Genomic DNA, 22,947 nt, shown 5'->3' on the forward strand with positions numbered 1-22,947 from the left:
TAAGTGATTAACGTGTAAAATTAAAGTGAATGGGTTTGGGTGTAGTGTATTGACATGAATAGAAAACTGGTCAGCGGAAAATAAACAATGAGTAGGAATAAATAGGGCTTTTTCTGAAAGGCATGCAGCCACTAGTGGGATACCATAGAGATCAGTCCTAGGACCCCAACTGTTCACAGTATATGTTAATGATTTAGATGAGGAAACTGGAATGAAACATCTCAAAATGTGCAAATGACACAAAGCTGGGTGAAAGAATGTGGTGTAAGGAAGATGCAGAGATGTTGCAGCATGATTTGGACAGGCTGAGTGAGCCGGCAAATGCGTAGAAGATGTACTACAATGTGGATAAATATGAGGTTATCCACTTTGGTAGCAAAAATAGGAAGGCAGATTATTGTTTGAATGGTTGCAAATTGAAAGAGGGGAATAGAATCATAGAGTCATAGAGATGTACAGCATGGAAACAGACCCTTTGGTCCAACCCGTCCATGCCGACCAGATATCCCAACCCAATCTAGTCCCACCTGCCAGCACCCGGCCCTTATCCCTCCAAACCCTTCCTATTCATATACCCATCCAAATACCTCTTAAGTGTTGCAATTGTACCAGCCTCCACCACTTCCTCTGGCAGCTCATTCCATACACGTACCACCCTCTGCGTGAAAAGGTTGCTCTGTAGGTCTCTTTTATATCTTTCCCCTCTCACCCTAAATCTATGCCCTCTAGTTCTGGACTCCCCAACCCCAGGGAAAAGACTTTGCCTATTTACTCTACCCATCCCCCTCATAATTTTGTAAATCTTTATATGGTCACCCCTCGGCCTCCGATGCTCCAGGGAAAACAGCCCAGCCTGTTCAGCCTCTCCCTGTAGCTCAAATCCTCCATCCTTGTAAATCTTTTCTGAACCCTTTCAAGTTTCACATCTTTCCCATAGGAAGGAGACCAGAATTGCACACAATATTCCAACAGTGGCCTAACCAATGCCCTGTACAGCCACAATATGACCTCCCAACTCCTGTACTCAATACTCTGACCAATAAAGGAAAACATACCAAATGCCTTCTTCACTATCCTATCTACCTGCAACTCCACTTTCAAGGAGCTGTGAACCTGCACTCCAAGGTTTCTTTGTTCAGCAACACTCCCTAGGACCTTTCCATGAAGTGCATAAGTCCTGCTAAGATTTGCTTTCCCAAAATGCAGCACCTCACATTTATCTGAATTAAACTCCATCTGCCACTTCTCAGCCCATTGGCCCATCTGGTCCAGATCCTGTTGTAATCTGAGGTAACCATCTTCACAGTCCACTGCATCTCCAATTTTGGTGTTATCTGCAAACTTACTAATTGTACCTCTTATGCTCACATCCAAAACATTTATGTAAATGACAAAAAATACAGGACCCGGCACTGATCCTTGTGGCACTCCACTGGTCACAGGCCTCCAGTCTGAAAAACAAACCTCCACCACCACCCTCTGTCTTCTACCTTTGAGCCAGTTCTGTATCCAAATGGCTAGTTCCCCCGTATTCTGTGAGATCTAACCTTGCTAATGAATCTCCCATGGGGAACTTTGTCGAACGCCTTACTGAAGTCCATATAGGTCACATCTGCTACTCTGCTCTCATCAATCCTCTTTGTTATGTCTTCAAAAACTCAGTCAAGTTTGTGAGACATGATTTCCCACACTCAAAGCCATGTTGACTTTTCCTAATCAGTCCTTGCTTTTCCAAATATATGTACATCCTGTCCCTCAGGAATCCCTCCAACAACTTGCCCACCACTGAGGTCAGGCTCATTGGTCTGTAGTTCATTGGCTTGTCCTTACCACCTTTCTTAAACTGTGGCATCTCGTTAGCCAACCTCCAGTCTTCAGGCACCTCACCTGTGACTATCGATGATACAAATATCTCAGCAAGAGGCCCAGCAATCACTTCTCTCACTTTTCACAGAGGTCTAGGATACACCTGATTAGGTCCTGGGGATTTATCCACCTTTACCTAATTCAAGACATCCAGCACTTGCTCCCCTGAAATCTGGACATTTTGCAAGATGTCACCATCTATTTCCCTACAGTCTATATTTTCCATATCCTTTTCGACAGTAAATACTGATGCAAAATACTCATTTAGTATCTCCCCCATTTTCTGCGGCTCCATACAAAGGTCGCCTTGCTGATCTTTGAGGGGCCCTATTCTCTCCCTAGTTGGATTCTCTTTGGATTCTCCTTAATTTTATTTGCCAAAGCTATCTCATGTCTCCTTTTTGCCCTCCTGATTTCCCTCTGAGGTATACTCCTACTTCTTTTATACTCTTCTAAGGATTCACTCGATCTATCCTGTCTATACTTTACATATGCTTCCTTCTTTTTCTTAACCAAACCCTCAATTTCTCTAGTCATCCAGCATTCCCTATACCTACCAGCCTTCCCTTTCACCCTTTCACCCTGACATGTGCAATGAGACCTGGGAGTTCTTGTGTACCAGTTGCTAAAACCATGCAGGTACAGTGGGCAGTAAAGAAGACAAACTACATATTGGCTTCCATAACGAGAGGATTCGCGTATAGGAACAAGAATGTCTTGTTGCAATTACACAGGGCATTTGTGAAACCACATCTAGAATATTCTACGTAGTTTTTATTTCCTTGTCTGAGGAAGGATGTTCTTGCGAGAGAGGAAGTTCAGTGAAGGTTCACCAAATTGATTTGTGGCAAGGCAAGACCGACATGGGACAGATTGGGTCAGTTAGAATTGTATTTGTCGTGATTGTAACAAAATCGACCAGGTGGACCTCATAGAATATGAGTTCCATGGTCCAATCAGGGAACCCAGGCTGACAGATAAAAAACAGGAGTATCAGAGGTTCTGTTTACTCTGAGAGCTGGACCTGAGGAAGGCAGATCAGTGTCAAGTACTATACACATGTAAATAAAGGGTGACTTGTTGACAGGATACAGGCCTCTGTGGAGTTATTTCAGTATTCACTGGTGTTTAGAAGATTGAAGGAGCATCTCATAGAAACCTATAAAATTCTAACAGAACTAAACAGGTTCTAACAGAACTAAACAGATGCAGGAAGCATGTTCCCAATCGGTGAGGGAATCCAGAACAGGGATGATGGAGTAAATGTGGAGTAAGTCTTTTAGGATTGAGATGAGGAGAGAGTTCTTTACACAGAGTGATGAGCCTGTAGAATTCACTACCACGGAAAGTGGTTGAATCTAAAACATTCTTGCTTTCAAGAAGGAAGTAGATTTAGTTCATGGCTAAAGGGATAAAGGGCTGTGGTGGGAGCGCAGGCTTTGGATATTGAGCTTGATGATCACACATGACCATGTTGAATGGCAGAGCAGACTCATCGGGTTGAATGGCCTATTCCTGCTCCTATCTTCTACATGTATGTTTATGCCTCCATTGCTCTCTGTGACAAGGAGTTCCAAAGACTCCAAAAAGGAAGAAAGATCCTATGAGGAGGCAGGGATGGCTGTGACTGACGAGGAAAGTTAAGAAACATATAAAGTCAAAAGAGAAAAAGTATAACATAGCAAAGATAAGTGAGAAAACGGAGGACTGGGAAGCTTTTAAAGAACAACAGAGTATTACTAAGAAGGAAACACACAGAGAAAAAATGAGGAACGAAGGTAAAATGGCTAAAAATATAAAGGAGGATAGTAAAAGCTTTTTTAGGTATGTGAAAGGCAAAAAAATGGTTAAGACTAAAATTGGGCCCTTGAAGACAGAAACAGGGGAATATATTACGGGGAACAAAGAAATGGCAGAAGAATTGAATTGGTACTTCAGATCTGTGTTCACTGGGGAAGACACAAGCAATCTCCCTGACGTAACAGTGGCTGAAGGACCTGAACTTAAGGGAATTTATATTTGCCAGGAATTGGTGTTGGAGAGACTGTTAGGTCTGAAGGCTGATAAGTCCCTGGGGCCTGACGGTCTACATCCCAGGGTACTGAAGGAGGTGGCTCTAGAAATCGTGGATGCATTGGTGATTATTTTCCAGAGTTCGATAGATTCGTAGTGTCGTGTACCTGGACTTTCAGAAAGCCTTTGATAAAGTCCCACATAGGAGGTTAGTGAGCAAAATTAGGGCGCATGGTATTGGGGGCAAAGTACTGGCTTGGATTGAAAATTGGTTGGCTGACAGGAAACAAAGAGTAGTGATAAACGGCTCCCTTTCGGAATGGCAGGCAGTGACCAGTGGGGTACCGCAGGGATCAGTGCTGGGACCGCAGCTTTTTACAATATATATTAATGATATAGAAGATGGTATTAATAGTAACATTAGCAAAATTGCTTATGATACAAAGCTGGGTGGCAGGGTGAAATGTGAGGAGGATGTTAGGAGATTACAGGGTGACCTGGACAGGTTAGGTGAGTGGACAGATGCATGGCAAATGCAGTTTAATGTGGATAAATGTATGGTTATCCTCTTTGGTGGCAAGAACAGGAAGGAAGATTACTACCTAAATGGAGTCAAGTTAGATAAAGGGGCAGTACAAAGAGATCTGGGTGTTCTTGTACACCAGTCAATGAAGGTAAGCATGCAGGTACAGCAGGTAGTGAAGGCGGCTAATCGCATGCTGGCCTTCATAACAAGAGGGATTGAGTATAGAAGCAAAGAGGTTCTCCTGCAGCTGTACAGGGCCCTGGTGAGACCACACCTGGAGTACTGTGTGCAGTTCTGGTCTCCAATTTGAGGAAAGACATTCTGGCTATTGAGGGAGTGCAGCGTAGGTTCACAAGGTCAATTCCTGGAATGACAGGACTATCTTATGTTGAAAGATTGGAGCGACTGGGCTTGTATACCCTTGAGTTTAGAAGACTGAGAGGGGATCTGATTGAGACGTATAAGATTATTAAAGGGTTGGACAATCTGGAGGCAGAAACATGTTTCCGCTGATGGGTGAGTCCCGAACCAGAGGACACAGCTTAAAAATAAGGGGTAGGCCATTTAGGTCAGAGATGAGGAGAAACTTCTTCACCCAGAGAGTGGTGGGTGTGTGATGTACTCTGCCCCAGAAGGCAGTGGAGGCCCAGTCTCTGGATTCGTTTAAAAAAAATAGCATAGAGCTCTCAAGGATAGTGAAATCAAGGGTTATGGAGATAAGGCAGGAACAGGATACTGATTGAGGATGATCAGCCATGATCATAATGAATGGTGGTGCAGGCTCGAAGGGCAGAATGGCCTACTCCTGCACCTATTGTCTATTGTCTATTGACTCACAACACTGAGAGAAGAAATTCCTCCTCATTTCAGTCTTAAAATGCTACCCCTTTAGAAGCTCCCACGAGAGGAAACATCCTCTTCGCATTTACCCTGTCAAGCCCTTTAAGAATCCTACATGTTTCAATTAGATCACCTCACATTCTTCTAAACTCCATTGATCTGTTTAGTCTTTGCTCATAAGACAAATCCTTCCATACCAGGGCTCATTCTTGTGAACTGTCTGTAATTCATCTCAAATGAAATATATTTCCTTAAATAAAGTGAGCAAAACTGCTCCCAATACTCCAGATGTGTTGTCACCAAGCCCTTGTACAGTTGATTTCCCTATTCTGGTACATCCACGCTCTTGAAATAAGGACTAACATTCTATTAGCCTTGCTGATTACTTGCTACACCTGTGTGCTAGCTTTCTGTGTTTTGTGCACAAGTACCCCAAAGCCCCTTTGTGCTGAAGCTTTCTGACGTTTTCTCCAGTTATTAGATGTCTTCCAGTTGCCTTCCTCTGGAACTTTTTGATAATAGGTCACAATACTGAGTCATTTATAGAGAGGCAATATAATCACAAAACAATCTCTATATATTATATAACGTTTGTATACAGGAGTACATTGAATTTCTACCATTGTTGCACTCATCAGAGATGCAAACTTTATACAAACACTGACATCACCATCATGAGAACAGACTATTGGACTCTCTAAACACTGACTTCTCGATCAACAACACAGCTTGTACTACTCTCAGATACTATTTCTTCTGTGACAGGCTCAGTTTACAGTGCACTTGGAAATGTAAATACAACATGACATATCCAAAGGTGAATCATTATCTTGTACATGGTGTATACTTTTCATTTTTAAAATTGTAAACCAATGGTGTGGTAACGGAAACAGATTTTAATGAAATAAAAGCAGAAAATTCTGGAATTGTACAGCATACGTCTGGAAATTGAAGATAACCATGAACATTTCAAGTTGATCTGTGAGTCGTGACAAAAGGGCCTAGTAATTTTTTTTTCATTTTTTGATGGGACAAAGACACGTCCAGAAAGGCTAGCATTTGTTGGTCATCATGAATGGCTTGCTTGGCCATTTCAGAGGGCAGTTACAAGTTAAACATTTTTCTGTTTGAGAGTCACATGTAGGCCAGACTGGGTAAAGATAGCAGATTTCCTTCAGTAAACAGCATTTGTGAAACAGTTGTCTAAATACTAATCAATGATAATTTAATAGTCACCATTACTAAGGCAACTTTATATTCTGGATTTATTAATTGAATTTAAATTCTACCAGGTGCCAGGGATTGAACCTATGTCCCCAGAGGATTAGCTTGACCTCTGGATTACATTTTGAATTAACCCTCCCAGTGTGAACTTCTCATTCAGTTGGTTTGGAGACTGTCAAGTCATCTGCTGACCAAAAAAAGGTGCAATTTCCTGCACTTTTTCAGTATCTGCACTTCTTCCTATTCATTGCGACTCAATGAGATGAGAATGTGACCAAAATATTACTTCAGATTGGTCCTTATTTGAGATACATTTTCTTTTGATTGTTGGATTAATTCTTTTTTTTATCTTTCTCCCCCCACCCCCCCCCCCCCAACTTACGGAAGACCTTACCTGTTTGGGGCAGGATGTTTTTCCCTAAAAGCTCCATGGTGAGTTCCCAGAAATAATTCCAGCATGCCTCCACTGCATCATCTGTATGGCATTGCTTCAGTTAATGAAGTCAACATTTTCTTCCTCATTTTTCTTCTCCCTTGTATGAAGCATTTGCATGGGCTACTCTATAGATACAGGCACCAAGCAACCAGAAACAGCTGCAGGCATGGTTGAAGAGTAATGCAAAATTGGAACAGAATGTGCAAATTACAAGAAGGCACTCATGAAAATACAAAAGTTTTAAGCAGCCTCTTTACATTTGCTTTTTCTGGAATTGGCTATTTTGTGGTGCTTTTGATGTCAATATGAATTGTTAGTGCGTGCTGAATACCATGTTATGTAACTACATAGTCCCACAATCTAGTTATGGTCTTAGAACATGCATTTATCACCTAATTTTTGTCTTTGATTTTAATCCTGTTGCGTAACTCTGAATTTTCCAGTTTTTTAAATTCCCTGCCATCTCCTTTCTGATGTCTAAACCTTTTCTCCAGTACCAGGGAGGCTCAGCACATTGGTTTCAAACTCCCTCCAAGAATTAATCCAGTGCTACCTACTAGCATTAATTCCATTCCTGCACACTCATTAATGTGAGTTTCATAGTTGTCTAGAGCAGGTGCTACTTGAGTTAGATACAGAGCAAAGCTCCCTCTATGTTATCTCACTGTATGCTCCCAGGATAGATACAGCATAGGTTAGATTAAAGCCCCTTTACGTTATCTCATCAAACTCTCCTGGAACATGGACTAGCTATGGATTAAAACTCCTCTGCACTGTTGCTTCAAATATTTCAAATCCAACACTGACTTTGTATTTAAGCCTGCCAACAAGAGTGGTGCTGTTGTTGTCTTGTGTACTGACTCCTATGTTGAAGAGGCTGAACACCAGCTCTCAGATACCTCCTCCTATCACCCCCGGGCCATGACCCCACCATAGAACATCAGGCCACTGTATTTGCAATGGTCACTAACCTTATTTCATCTGATGATCTCCCCTGCACTACCTCAAAGCTCATGGTCTCCCAACCCCAAACAGCCCGCTTCTACTTCCTTCTCAAAATCCTTAGACAGGTCTTCCCCAACAGACACATTGTTTCTGCCTGCTCCTGCCCCACAGAACTAATCTTTTCCTATTTCATTTCGATCTTTTCTCTCCTCATCCTGTCCTCTCCCACTTACACCTACAATTCCTATGACACTTTATATCAGTTTCAGAATTTCCAGTTTGCAGGCTCCAGCTGCATCCTCTTTAACATGGATGTGCAATTCCTTTATACACCCCCCCCCCCCCTCCAGTCCGATTCCAGCTCCCACCCAGAAGTCTTTCTCTGGTATATCAATGACATCATCAGTGCTGCCTCTCTCTCTCATCTGGAATTGGAAAAGTTTATCTGGTTTCTCTTTCTGGTTCACCCTGCTCTCACCCTTATCTCTGTTTCTATTTCTGGGGACAGGCTGGCCACCAATATCAACTACAAACCCGTGGACTCCAGCAATTACCTTGATTTTATGTCTTCACAGCTTGCTTCCTGAATAGACTCTATTCCATTCTCCATCTTCCTCCATTTCCATCATGTCTACTCTGATGATGCCAACTTCGATAAGGGGGTCTCTAAAATTAGATTAGATTAGATTTCCTACAGTGTGGAAACAGGCCCTTTGACCCAACAAGTCCACACCGACCCTCCGAAGAGTAACCCACCCAGACCCATTTCCCTCTGACTAATGCACCTAACACTATGGGCAATTTAGCGTGGCCAATCTACCTAACCTGCACATTTTTGACTGTGGACGAAACCGGAGCACCCGGAGGAAACCCACGCAGACAGGGGAGAATGTGCAAACTCCGCACAGTCAGTTGCCCGACCTTTTTCCTCAACTGAGCATTCCCCAGCACCTTAATTTATAGGGCCCTTAGTTGGGTACAACCTATCTCCCACACTTCAGCCCTCACCCCCACTTTTCCCTCCCACAACAGTGATAGAGTCTGCTTTGTCCTCACCTACCATCCTACTAGCATCCACATCCAGATGATCATTAACTTCCATTTCCACCACTTCCACCAGGATGCCAGCACCAGACACATATTCTCCTCCTCTCCCATGTCAGCTTTCCGCAAGGACCGACCAATCCTCCTTCACTCCCAACATGTCCCTACATCTGCATGTCACCTTTCCCTGCAAGTGCAGAAGATGTATCACTGCCTCCCCTTGATTCCACTATCTTTGAGAGCTCTATCCAACTCTTTCTTAAATGAATCCAGAGACTGAGCCTCCACTGCCCTCTGGGGCAGAGCATTCCACAAACCCACCACTCGCTGGGTGAAGATGTTTCTCCTTATCTCTGTTCTAAATGGTCTACCCCGTATTTTTAAGCTGTGTCCTCTGGTTCGGCACTCACCCATCAGCGGAAACATGCTTCCTTCCTCCAGAGTGTTCAATCCTTTAATAATCTTATGTGTCTCAATCAGATCCCCTCTCAGTCTTCTAAACTCAAGGGTATACAAGCCCAGTCACTCTAGTCTTTCAGCGTAAGGTAGTCCCGCCAAACCAGGAATTGACCTCGTGAACCTACGCTGCACTCCCTCAATAGCCAGAATGTCTTTCCTCAAATTTGGAGACCAGAACTGCACACAGTACTCCAGGTGTGGTCTCACCAGGGCCCTGTACAGCTGCAGGGGAACCTCTTTGCTTCTATGCTCAATTCCTCTTGTTATGAAGGCCAGCATGCTATTAGCCGCCTTCACTACCTGCTGTACCTGCATGCTTACCTTCATTGACTGGTGTACAAGAACACCCAAATCTCTTTGTACTGCCCCACCTAAATTGATTCCATTGAGATAGTAATCTTCCTTCCTGTTCTTGCCACCAAAAAGGATAACCATACATTTATCCACATTAAACTGCATCTGCCATGCATCTGACCACTCACCTAACCTGTCCAAGTCACCCTGTAATCTCCTAACATCCTCCTCACATTTCACCCTGCCACCCAGCTTAGTACCATCAGCAAATTTGTTAATGTTATTACTAATACCATCTTCTATATCATTAATATATATTGTCAAAAGCTGATCCCTACTAGTCAATCCAAGCCAGTACTTTGCCCCCAGTACCATGTGCCCTAATTTTGCTCACTAACCTCCTATGTGGGACTTTATCAAAAGCTTTCTGAAAGTCCAGGTACACTACATCTACTGGATCTCCCTCATCCATCTTCAGAGTTACACTCTCAAAAAATTCCAGAAGATTAGTCAAGCATGATTTCCCCTTCATAAATCCATGCTGACTCTGACCTATCCTGTTACTACTATCCAGATGTGTCGTAATTTCATCCTTTATAATAGACTCCAGCATCTTTCCCACCACTGAGGTCAGACCAACTGGTCTATAATTTCCTGCTTTCTCTCTCCCACCTTTCTTAAAACGTGGTACAATTAGCCACCCTCCAATCCGCAGGAACTGATCCTGAATCAATCGAACTCTGGAAAATAATCACCAACGCATCCACGGTTTCTAGAGCCACCTCCTTCAGTACCCTGGGATGTAGACCATCAGGCCCCGGGAACTTATCAACCTTCAGACCTAACAGTCTCTCCAACACCAATTCCTGGCAAATATAAATTCCCTTAAGTTCAGGTCCTTCAGCCACTGTTATCTCAGGGAGATTGCTTGTGTCTTCCCCAGTGAACACAGATCTGAAGTACCAATTCAATTCTTCTGCCATTTCTTTGTTCCCCGTAATATATTCCCCTGTTTCTGTCTTCAAGAGCCCAATTTTAGTCTTAACCATTTTTTTGCCTTTCACATACCTAAAAAAGCTTTTACTATCCTCCTTTATATTTTTGGCCATTTTACCTTCGTTCCTCATTTTTTCTCTGTGTATTTCCTTCTTAGCAATCCTCTGTTGTTCTTTAAAAGCTTCCCAGTCCTCCGTTTTCCCACTTATCTTAGCTATGTTATACTTTTTCTCTTTTATCTTTATATGTTTCTTAACTTCCCTCGTCAGCCATGGCCACCCATGCCTCCTCCTAGGATCTTTCTTCCTTTTTGGAATGAACTGATCCTGCATCTTCTGCATTATACACAGAAATATCCGCCATTGTTCCTCCACTGTCATTCCTGCTAAGGTATTGTACCATTGAACTTTGGCCAGCTCCTCCCTCATAGCTCCATAGTTCCCTTTATTCAATAGAAATATTGTCACTTCCAATTGTACCCTCTCCCTCTCAAATTGCAGACTCAATATCGAGTTCAGCAATTTTAGAGTTTGAGCAACTTTCCCCATGTTTTCCTCATCCCCACACACGAGGCCTTATCATTACATGGCCTGCTATCATACACTACCCATTGTCAGTCACTAATAGTCCTCATTAATAGATATTCATCCCCTCAAAATGACCTTTAACCACTCCTTTGACTGTCCAAATGTTTTTCTCTCTCTTTAGACTCAACCTCCACCTGTTGTTTACTCTCCCCCAGCCAACCCCTGCCTCATTTTCTATATAAAAACCATTCTTTTCCTAACTGACATCAGTTCTGAAGAAGGATCACAAACATTAACTTTGATTTCTCTCCACAGATGCTGCCAGACCTGCTGAGATTTTCCAGCAATTGCTGTTTTTGCTTCGAATATTTCTCTTGTGAATGCAGTGACTCCCCGTGTTGTAAGTTTTCCTAATTGTCACCAGTCTTTTTGCATTTCACTTTACATGCCAGCCTGGAGAATGTGTGCTGTTAGCTCATGTGATCCTAGACAGCATCATTGATGAGCTGAGCCAGTCTTCACATGACTCAACCTGTTCACTCCACACAACTCTTAGCAATAACACTGACATCCTGGGTCATCTTATATTAATTATCCCTTATTTTCAAACTGTTTCTTACCTCCACTCAGCCCTAAGCAATTCATTGTGAGAGGAAATGGTCACCTTAATTTGAGATCTTTCACAATGCTACAATAACATTATTTTCTGAATATATGAAGGTGATCTGAACAATTCATAGCCCTCAATTCTTGCAAAGACCTTAGCTTTTCATGCACCACTTCTCCTTCCAAAGTCCTGAAGACAATATTGACCAAGAGGAACTTGCTGCATGGACAACATTGCATAATCACCAAGTTGTGTTTTGAGTTATAAACCATGTTGCAGATTTGATGGGTGGAATTAAATAATTGTGTGAACCTATCAATCATGGGTGTGTATGTCCTAAAGTAGAGCAGGTTGAAGATTTAATGATACATTTTCGAATGTCTCTCTCTCTGATTCGCTATCCCTCTTGGTATAGGATTGACGAATTAATACTTGTGGATACAATGTGCCCAGTGCTATGAATTTGACTCTTGATGGGGGACAAATATCCTTTTTTTAGGATAGGTTGGAAAGAAGGTGGCCTTTCTTGAACTTACATCATTCTGAAGATGACTTAAATGTATCCTGTAGAGAATGTACTTTATCATCTTGGGACCAATTCAACTTTATTTGTTTTATTTGGACCCAATACATTTTTTGATTGCTTCATTAAGAACTAACTCTGTAACTCCAAATTGCTCACCTCCGCTGTCAGCGGACAATGATCTTAACTTATTCAATCAACTCTATTATCTTGTAAACACATGAATAAAAGGTGAGTAACATCAATGAGAGCTGGACATGACCACAGTGAATCTTTATCTACTATGTGATGATGTTTTTGATTGTACCCATGTGGTGAAGGATATTAGCCTAAAATATCAGGCTAATTTGGCAAAACATTTGGATTATAATTATTCAGGCTTAGAGTTTTACTTCCACACTGGCAACCATGTACCAGAGAATAGGAACTTCACTGAAAACCCAGTGCAACGCTTCTTATTGATAATTTAGCAGATTGTGCATTGACCTATAATCTAGACACAATGAGAAGCTACTGATGATCATCGGCAAAGATGCTGAGCTGCTATTAGTGAAGAAGCTTCATTGTAGTTCAGAATTCAGAGGAGACATCAAGAGAAGATAGAGAGAAAATATTGGGAAGTTCTTTCCGTCTTTGCATTTTATGCACTCCTCAAAAACCGAGAGGAACCAGCCTAGATAGAACCAGATAATGTTGCCTCACACGAGGGAGTGATATATTACACAATCAGAAACTGAAATGGAGAAAATAACTAAAAATAAAAATGGAAAATTAAAAGTCAGCAAGAGCAAAGTGAACTTACTGAGGTCTTTTTTAAAAAATTCATTCACAGCATATGTACATCACTGGCTAGGCTAGCACTTATTGCCTTGATGAAAATGGTGCTGAGATCACTTCTTGAACTACTGCAGTTTTTGGGGTCCTAATCACAGAATCCCTAAGTGTGGAAGCAGGCCATTTGGCCCAACTTATCCCTATGCATGATGAGCATGGCCAATCCAACTAACCTGCACATATTTGAACTGTGGGAGGAAACCCACAGAGGAGAATGTACAAACTCCTCACAGACAGTCATCCAAGGGTGGAATTGAACCCAGGCCCCTGCCACTGTGAAGTGACAGTGCTAACCACTGAGCCACTGAGCTGCCCTGCTGTTAGGAAGTGAGTTCCAGAATTTTCTAGCAACAGTTAAGGAGTGACACTCTAGTTCAAAGTAACAATGCTGTCTGTCTAATGCTTTTGCCCACCTCATACTTTGAAGTTCTACTTTGTAAAGATTTGTGCTGGCTTAACTTTATGATAAATTTGTGTTCTTTTGTGTGCCTTGATCATACCTGAAAGTGTCCTCAGCTATATTTAACAAAGAATGCCTCTCAGTTTCTGGTATTTGGTGCCTTGACTCATGAACAGCTTGATCCTTTTGATGACTTCTGTTATTTTATTGTTTAATTTTTTTGTAACATTGTTCTATTGTCATTTTTTGTGGTTCGTGCTGTTTCACACCCTTTAGCCAGTATCACATATAAATTTCTGTCCTTGATGTTTCCTGATTTTGTGTTTAAATGAATTTTGGAAATGTGCAAATACTTATTATACCACAACTCAGTTATAGAATGCGTGACAGAGAGAGGTGTTTTTGCATGCTATGATGTCCATGATGGACAGTTCTAAGATTCTATAGAATACAGTTTTAGAAAAAATAGAAAGTAAACTCATTGATCAGGAAATTTGCACACTTCACTGCAAACAAAAGCATAAGAAGATTGAAGCGTGAAAGCATCCAGTTCAGTGCAGTGCTTAAATCCAAATAGTACAAAAGCTGAGACAACTTGGTTAAAATATCAAGTGTGAATGGGGAGTGATTGAGACCTACTGAACAATTAGTTTGCTCTCATTGAAACAATGTTAGAAATGTTAGCAAAGCAAGCTTCTGTGAAGAACAAAGAGAAGTTAAATGTTTGGTTTTACCCTTTCTCCCAAGTGCGATTTAACAAAATAAGCAGCGATCAAACGTGAAGGTAAAGTGCTTGGTCATCTTTCATTTTGTCTTTTCTCTTGTGCTGACTGCTGTGAAGTGGAATTTCAAGCAATTTCAGCTTTTGTTTCAGATTTCTACCCTTTGCAGTTTGTTTTCCATTTTCCATTTGATTTCACTGGATTGCTGTGGATATCCATTTTTTTAATCAATTATTGAGTCTTGCCAAGTTCAGCAATCTCATCCACTCAAACTTAATTCAGCAGTTTAATTTCCTATGCATTCAGAATACTACTTGCTAATGTATTCATATAAGGTTCCTATTTATGTTACCTCTAAATAGGTTAACATTAAGTAGACATAAATTTAATTTGAATGTTTTATAAACAGTGCACAGATCAAACCTCCAAGAATTGAAGATGGGTTTATTGTTGAGGAGAACTGAGATCTATAAACCAAAGGAGAAAATACAGCTAAAGCTGAATAATACGTAGCACAGGTTGAGTGCATTGTTTAGGTTTGTAATCAACCTAATTCTACCTCACACAAAATTCATAAATCATTAAGATGTAGAATATAGTATTCAGGTTGAAAACGAGATTTTGTTATTTTCATCCCCAATACAAAATAATGTAACAAAATAATAAAATAATAATTTCTTCTGTATAAAAATCACATATTTCAGTAAGAAAGCCTCATCTCGTCTCATCTCATCTAAACTTTCTTATACTCAACTCGCTGGTGAGATTTGTAACACAGGAAAGTGTCCAACTTGCTGAGTTTCTGGCCACCACTTTAAACATTTTGGAGGCAAAATCACATCATGACAATAACAGAACATCTTTCATCGTATTGGAACATCTCAAAGTGCTTTGCAGTCAAAGAATTCTTTAGAAGGGTATTAACTATTGTTCTGTGTGAAGATGTAGCATGAGATCCTACAAAAAGCAAAAAGATAAATGTCAAATTTTCAGAGGTATTTTAATAGTGCCTTGTAATTTTTTTACATCTTCCTGAATAGGAAACAGAACTCCAATTTGGTGTTTTATTTTGAAAGATGGTGCCTCTACCAAAGCAATATTCTCTCAGTACTATCATTACACCGTAACATCATCCTAGATTTGTGCTTGATTACTTGACGTGGGATTTTAATGTCCTTCCTCATGATTCAAAGAGAGCTACCAACAAAGCTAAACTGACATTTTATGCACTTTAACTAAAAGTAAATCCCTTGACAAGTTTAAAACATATTCTAAGTTGAGTGGTTCAAGTTGAGAAGTCTTGCTGAGAAACTGGATATAAAAATAAATTTTTAAGCTTTAATAGTTAATTCTTACAGCCATCAAATATTTGATATAATATCATGACAGGCATGGTTAGGTGTTTTACATATTTTCAATATTGGAATGAACACATGGGTAGGAGGACTCTTTCCATCAATCACTAACTCTATTATAGAATGCAATTAACCACTTTGCATAGCCGCAATATAAATAAGTTGAAATATTATATTGCCCACACACTCTGTGTCTAATCAATTACTGCAACAGAGTGTCAGACTGGGTGTCCTCCTCTGCATCTGTTAGTGATTTAGTTTGCTATGACGTATTGTTGTATTGTTAAAAAATCAAGCTGCTCATCACTAATGTCTGTTATTAGATCATGTCTGAGGTATACATTAAATGTGTTTGATGTTTATGTGCAGGCTATGCCACAAACATCCCAGATTAATGGGTTCTTATTTTTTGATAACACTGTATAATTTTCCAGAATTTTAAAAGATGTCTAAAATAGCTTTCAAAAATGTCACTCTTGACACTGAGCTGCAGTTTTATTTTATGTCCACATTGGGTGTGGTAACATCTCAACCACACAGCAACTGTTCTGCGGTGAATAACTTACATTTTCTAGATTCTTTCTTTCAATATTAAAGAAAAACCTCATTGACCTGAATAGATGATTTCGTCTAATGATTGTCTGGTCTAGCTTAAGAAGCTCTTGAAGTGATTAGGTTCCTGAGGAATCCTTCACTGGTCTTAGCTTTGGCTGCAAGCCCAAATTCCATGGATTGAACTCAGATTGGCAGCACCATGTGCAAATTCACATCTGGAATGCCTACTAGTTGACAAAGTCCTTCCTTTCTGCTGATTCTTACAAAGTGGGCTGAGTACAAATGGGCTATATGACACTTTATTATCTAGGCTGATAGTGCTGTACAATGCTAAGAAAGTGCAGCGCTTTCGGAAATGTCATCTTTCAGATGAGATGCCTGTGGCGTTATTTTAAAAAAACAGATGAGATTTTGCTGGTATCTTGTTCCTCAATCAACATCATTAAAATAGATTATCTGATCATTGTCACATTGCTGTGTGCAAATTAGCTGTTGGGATTCCTGCATTACAAGAGTCCTTGAGCTTCTATGTACTAAATTGTTTATCAACTATTTTGGGATATTCTGTGATCACAAAAGTTGCAATGTAAATGAATTTTTATTTCAGTTTCCAACAGTTGTATGTGTCCAGTCCAACAAGGAAGGATGCATTGTTAGACCTAATCCTTGGAAATGAAGTGGGTCAAGTTGATCAGACGTCAGTGGGAGAACATTTCGGAGACAGTTATCATTGTGTTACAAGGTTCAGGAGGGTGTTGGGGAAATAACAATAACAATAACAACAATCCAGAGTAAGAGAAATCAACTGGTGAAGGACTGGCTTTGGTGGAGCAAGAAAATAACCAAGCAGGATTAATTGGAGTAAGAGGTTAGCAGATAAAACAGAACTGAACAATGGGCTACCTTCAAAGAGCAGATGGTTCGGGTACAGTCAAGGTATATGCTGCCAATTTGGCAGCTCTATTCTATTCAAAATGTGATGAAGGCAAAAAGTGGACAACTATAGGCAGATTAGCCTTATATTTCTGGTGGAAAAGTATTGGAATCACTTATGAAGGAAGTAATGGCAGAGCACTTGTAAAATCATAATCTAATCAAGCAGAGTCAGCATGGCTTCATCAAAGGGAAATCATGTCTGACTAATTCATTAGAGTTTTTTGAGGAAGTCTCAACCAGAATGGATAGAGGGCAATCAGTAGATGTTGTGTATTTGGATTTGCAGAAGGTGTTTGACAAAATACCTCACAAAGGGTTAAGTCATCATGATGGAGGTAGTATATTGGTAAGGATAGGGAATTGGCTAATAGGCAGGAAACAGCAAATGTGGATAAGGGCTCTTGCCCGAAATATTGATTCTCCTGCTCCTTGGATGCTGCCTGACCTGCTGTGCTTTTCCAGCACCACACCCTTGACTCTGATCTCCAGCATCTGCAGTCCTCACTTTCTCCTTTACAAAGATGTTGCCAGGGGTTAGAGGATTTAAGGTATACTGAGAAGTTAAAAAGGCTGGGGCTATTTTCCCTGAAGCATTGGAGGCTGAGGGGTCACATTATAGAGGTTTATAAAATCATGAGGGCCATGGATAGGGTGAATAGCCAAGTCCTTTTGCCAAGGGTAGGGAAGTCCAAAATTAGAGGTCACATGTTTAAGATGAGAGGTGAAAGACATAAAAGGGACCTAAGGGGCAACCTTTTCATGCAGATGGTGGTGTGTCTATAGAATGAGCTGACAGAGGAAGTGGTAGAGGCTGGTAAAATTACAACATTTAAAAGGCATCTGGGTGGGATCCCAGGTGGCAGCGATCTAGGAGGATCACGTTGCAGAGCTCAGCACTGCAACACAAGCGAGACAAATTTCTAACCTGCCCAACCTGGACCATCGCGATATCCTGGGAGTCTAGAAAGGTCATGGAGTCCCAGAAAACATTTTGGCTGTCCAGTGATGCCGAAGAAGAGGAGAAGAGCCCGAGGCTGGGCCCGCAGCCCAGCCTGTAGGATCTTTGGACTCGATTACGTACTAGGCCCTGGTGAAGGATCCAGTTCCTGAAGATGCAGGTCCATAGTTTGCGTGACCAAGTGGATGATCTTGAGAACAGGGGCAGGAGAAAGAATATTTGGATCGTCGGTCTGCCTGAGGGTATGGAAGGTGAGCGGTCTGCGGAATTTATTGAGGACTAGTTGCCGAAATTCCTTAACCTGGAGGCTGGCATAAGAGGCTTGAAGATCGAGAGGGCTCACTGGGTCACAGTACCGAGATCAAGTCTGGGTCAACGTCCTCGTCTTCTTCTGGTGCAATTCCATTACTGCAGAGGTAAGGAGAGAATCGTGGAAGCTTCCAGAATCCAGGGGAAGGATCCAAAGGCCCTAATTTATGAGGGCTCTAAGATCATTCTCTTTCAGGATTTCTTAGCGCCGGTGATCCAAAAAAGAAAATCCTATGGCGTTGTCAAGAGAAGACTGAGGGAGCTTGGGATTCAGTACTCTCTGAGGTATCCGGCAGTACATTGATTCACCTTAGATGGATCCATACATCTCTTTGACACATCGGAGAAAGCAGTAGATTCTGTGGCAAATTAAGCTAATCCGAACAATTTAGTACGTACAAATAGTAATGTTGTTTGGGTATAGCTTTGTCTTTTAAAAAAAAACAGAGGAAGTTCGGTTGGAGGTTTCTTTTTCTTTTTTTTTCTATTGGTAATAATTTGGTTTAAACTATGTTTGGCAGTGGTTGAGATGTGTACTTTCAATTTCTAAGTTAAGTTATACTAGAGGATGGGTGGGGTATTTACCCCTTTTTCGTTAAAAAACTCTTTATTCATATTGCTATTACATGGTGTATTTACTTTCTTTTCTGCTTGTACATGTGGTGCAGCTCTAGCTTGGAAGAGGGAAAATGTTTGGGATGGCTCGATGTGTACTTATGGGCAATTTGGGATGGATAGTTGCCTCCTTTGGGCGGGGGTGAGTTCCCCAATTCAGCGTCGTTAGCACTTTATATGTTGTTTTTTTTTTGGTTTTTATTATTTTTAATCTTTGATAGATTTGTAGGTTTGTTAAAGTGGTTTTAGTTTATGTAGTTTCTATGTTCGATGGATCATATGACACTAAGGCTCAGCAATTTGTGGTTCGAATTCTTCCTCTCTGAAATTTAAGTGTTACTGCAGAAGGTTACGGCTAATGACTTGATTAAGTGGTGTACCTGGAATATCAAGGGGAGTCACTCACCAATTAAGAGGAAAATGGTACTTTTGAGTCTTCGAAAGGAGAAGGTGGATATTGCTTTGTTACAGGAGATACACTTGGATGATAGGGCGCATTCGAAACAACAGCAGAATGGTTTTGATCGGGTTTACTTTTCATCATTTAATACCAGAAGTGGCTATATTGATGAGGAGGAATCTCCCATTTAAGTTACTAGAGTGTGTGAAAGACACGCATGGGTGGTTTGTAATTCTTAAAGCCCTGATAAATGGAGAATAATATGGTGTTTTAAATGTTTATTGCCCTCCAGCTCATCCCCTTAAGTCTTTGGTAGATGCATTTTCCAAACTGATCAGTCTTGAGTCCAGCATATCATTATAAAGGGAGATTTTAACTGTCTCATGGATCCCACAGTAGATAGGTTGCCCAAAGGTCCCTCATTATCCTCTGTACAAACTAAACAATTAGTGAATCTATGTGTGGAGTTAGGGTTGGTGGACGTCTGGAGGCATCTCCATCCTACAGGCAGGGATTTTACTTTTTTTCCAATCTGCACAGATGTCACACTAGGATTGATTTTTTTCTGACCCCTGTGGCAACCCTGGACTTGGTGGCATCTTGTACAATTCATAATATTACCATCTCTGATCACGCTCCAGTGTACCTGTTGGTTAAGATTAAGGATGTTACAATGGGTTCGAGGCACTAGCGAATGGATCCCTTTATCCTTAAAAATAATGAGTTTGTGGAGTATTTCTCTAGGGAATTTCGGGCGTTCCTAGACATTAACTCAGGCTTGGTTAGTAGCCCATCTATCCTTTGGGAAACTGCCTGGGCCTATGCCAGGGAGTTAGTGATTTCCTACTCTGCCAGTAGGAAGCGTCCGAAGGGTGAGCAGCAACATCTCCTTGAAGCATGGTTGAAGGCAGCCGATAAGGCTTACTTTGACAGGCCCTCATTGGTCAAACTACAGAGGATTATGGCGCTGCGGTCTGCATTGAATTCCACGCTCATGCAGACAGCAAAGAAGGAGCTTACTTTTGCAAAGCAAAGATTATATGAGCACAATGACAGGCCATGCAAATACTTGGCATATTTCACCAGGAATGGAGTGCTCTACTAGCCATTACGGCGATTAGGGAAGGGTCTGGGAATCTAACATGTGACTCCAAAAAGATTAATGTGGCATTCCAGAGATTTTACTCTAAGTTATACCAATCTGAGATTGTGAGAAGGACCGGGCCAAAATAGAATCTTTTTAAGGCTCTGGAACTCCCGGGCATGACCGCTGAACAGGAGTCCTTTCTCAATGCCTTCTTATCATAGCAAGAGATGCAAGAATTTATAAACATACAATCAGGCCCGATGCTTAATATGGCTAATGACTCATACAGCTATGATTGTCTCCCGCCATCTCTGAGAGAGGCCAGTATTTTGCTTATTCTTAAAACAGGGAAGGTTCTGGAGGACTGTGCTTCGTACAGACCCATTTCACTCTTAAATGTGGACTTTAAAATCCTCTAAGACTCTCGCGTTAAGGCTGGAGACTGTGTTACCTTCTCTTGTTAAAGAGGATCAGGTGGGCTTCATAAAAGGCCTCCAATAATGTTAGGAGGCTACTTAATGTAATTCAAGTATGTGAACAACAGTCAATACAGGTTTTATTGATTTCTCTAGATGCAGAGAAGGCATTTGACAGAGTTGAATGGCTATACCTTTTCTATACTCTGGAGCGGTTTGATTTGGGCAAAGTTTTAATAAGATGGGTAAACGTTCTCTACAGTGACCCCCTCACTGCGTTCATCACCAGTGGGGTATGATCAAGTAATTTTAACATTTTTAGGGCTGCCGGCAGGGCTGTCCCCTTTCGCCACTGCTTTTTGCATTGGTGATTGAACCATTGGCGGAGGCCATTCATAGAGATCCTAATATATCAGCTCCAGAAGTGAGGTCAAAATTACATAAGATTTCGTTGCATGCAGACAATGTCCTAATTTTTTTGTCAAATCAAGCAGTTTTAGTGCCTCCCCTGATACAATGCAAGTGCGCGTTTGGCGCCTTTTTGGGGTACAAGATTAATCTTGCAAAATCAGAGGCTATGCCTATGGGTGGTCTTAAGAAGGTCCTAGATCTTGAGGCCGAATATCAATTCCCATTCAAGTGGTCACAGACGAGGTATGTGTATTTGGGAATATTCATTACTCCAGTTCTGGATTGGGTTTTCAAAGCCAATTTTGTTCAATTATTTGACAAATTCAAACAAGACCTTCAAAATTGGGAGGCACTTCCAGTCTCGTGGTGGGTCAGTTATCCCTTATTAAGATGACTATTCTCCCCTATTTGCTGTACCCTATACGGATGCTCCCCCTGATTTTCAATAAGCAAACATTCAGGAGACTGAATGGCTGGTTCAGCTCCTTTATTTGGCATCATAAGTGGCCCCTCATTAAATTAGCTAAACTGCAACTACCTCACAGATTGGGGGGAGTGGACCTTCCAGACATTAATAACAACCAACTAAACTCATTTTTATCCTTTGTGAGTGATTGGGCTTGTGGGGACCCTCTTTCAATATGCTTAGATACCGAAGCTTCCCAGGCAAGTTGCCCCCTTAGTAGCTTGCTGTTTCTGGACAAAATGAGGACAGTTAGGGAATATTGTCGTAACACAATAATTATCAATACTGTTAAAGCATGGAGGACAATTCAGCAGAGGGAAGGCAATTTTGGCAAAACATCTTCTTTTACACCTATAGTGGGTTTTCAACCTGGGATGGTAGATTCAGGATTCAAATGTTAGGCAGCCAGGGGTGTGTCTTGCATGGGCGATTTATTTGAGGGGGACACAATGATGTCCTTCGATCAGTTAGCACAGAAATACGAGTTATCTAACAGGAACCTCTTTCTTTTTTTTAGTCAGGGATTTTATTCAAAAAAAGTCTACACTTTTGATTGATCCCTACAAATCTGACATAGAGACGAGTGTGCTCAGCTTATACTTTCTGTTCGCACATTATATCATCAATTGGGAGGTGCCCCTCAGATGAGTTTGATGGACTCTGCAGGGTGTGGGAGAGGAAGCTAGTTGTTGAAGTCTCCTCAGAGGCATGGGAAGATATTTGGGAAAACGCAAGAAAGATATCAATTTGCAGTAGGACCCATGCTTTACAGTTGAAGATTCTCCATAGGATCCACTTGGCTCTAGACCGTTTGTCAAAATTTAAACCAGGGGTATCTTCAACATGTCCCAAGTGCAAGATCTGTATGGGCACTCTCACCCATTGTCTCCGGTCTTGTGGTAGGCTTCAAACATACTGGAGTGCTGTGGCGGGAGCAATGGAGAGGAGTTTGGGCGTAAGGGTGGAGAAGGACCTGATCTCTCTTCTTTCGGGCCTGCCCAGTGTGTTCCCTGCAGATGCACATAAGAAGAAACTTTTCAATATCCTCACCTTTTGTGCAAGAAAGAATATCTTGCTCCGTTGGGTATCCGAAAATCCCCCGGGCCTGTCAGGTTGGCGGAAGATTGTTATGGAGCATATTCCCTTGGATTTTCTCACAAGTATGGTACACCACAAAACTGAG

General features: G+C 41.3%; 1 protein-coding gene across 2 annotated transcripts in view; it reads left to right on the plus strand.

The window, feature by feature from the left end:
- bcas3 (BCAS3 microtubule associated cell migration factor) overlaps positions 1-22,947 on the plus strand; it is a 1,223,934-nt gene that overhangs the window by 645,640 nt on the left and 555,347 nt on the right. Inside the window, exon 17 of one of the 2 annotated variants that reach the window (XM_043718095.2) lies at positions 6,857-6,901. The exons of the other annotated variant lie outside the window; for it this stretch is intronic. Within the exon in view, the coding sequence (XP_043574030.2) occupies positions 6,857-6,901 (45 nt within the window). The remainder of the gene's footprint in view (positions 1-6,856; positions 6,902-22,947) is intronic. 2 annotated transcript variants of the gene reach the window in all.

The sequence above is a fragment of the Chiloscyllium plagiosum genome, unplaced genomic scaffold (genome assembly GCF_037043375.1).
Source record: "Chiloscyllium plagiosum isolate Xiang-an unplaced genomic scaffold, Cpla_swu_hap1 HiC_scaffold_31, whole genome shotgun sequence".
NCBI classification, from domain to species: Eukaryota; Metazoa; Chordata; class Chondrichthyes; order Orectolobiformes; family Hemiscylliidae; genus Chiloscyllium; species Chiloscyllium plagiosum.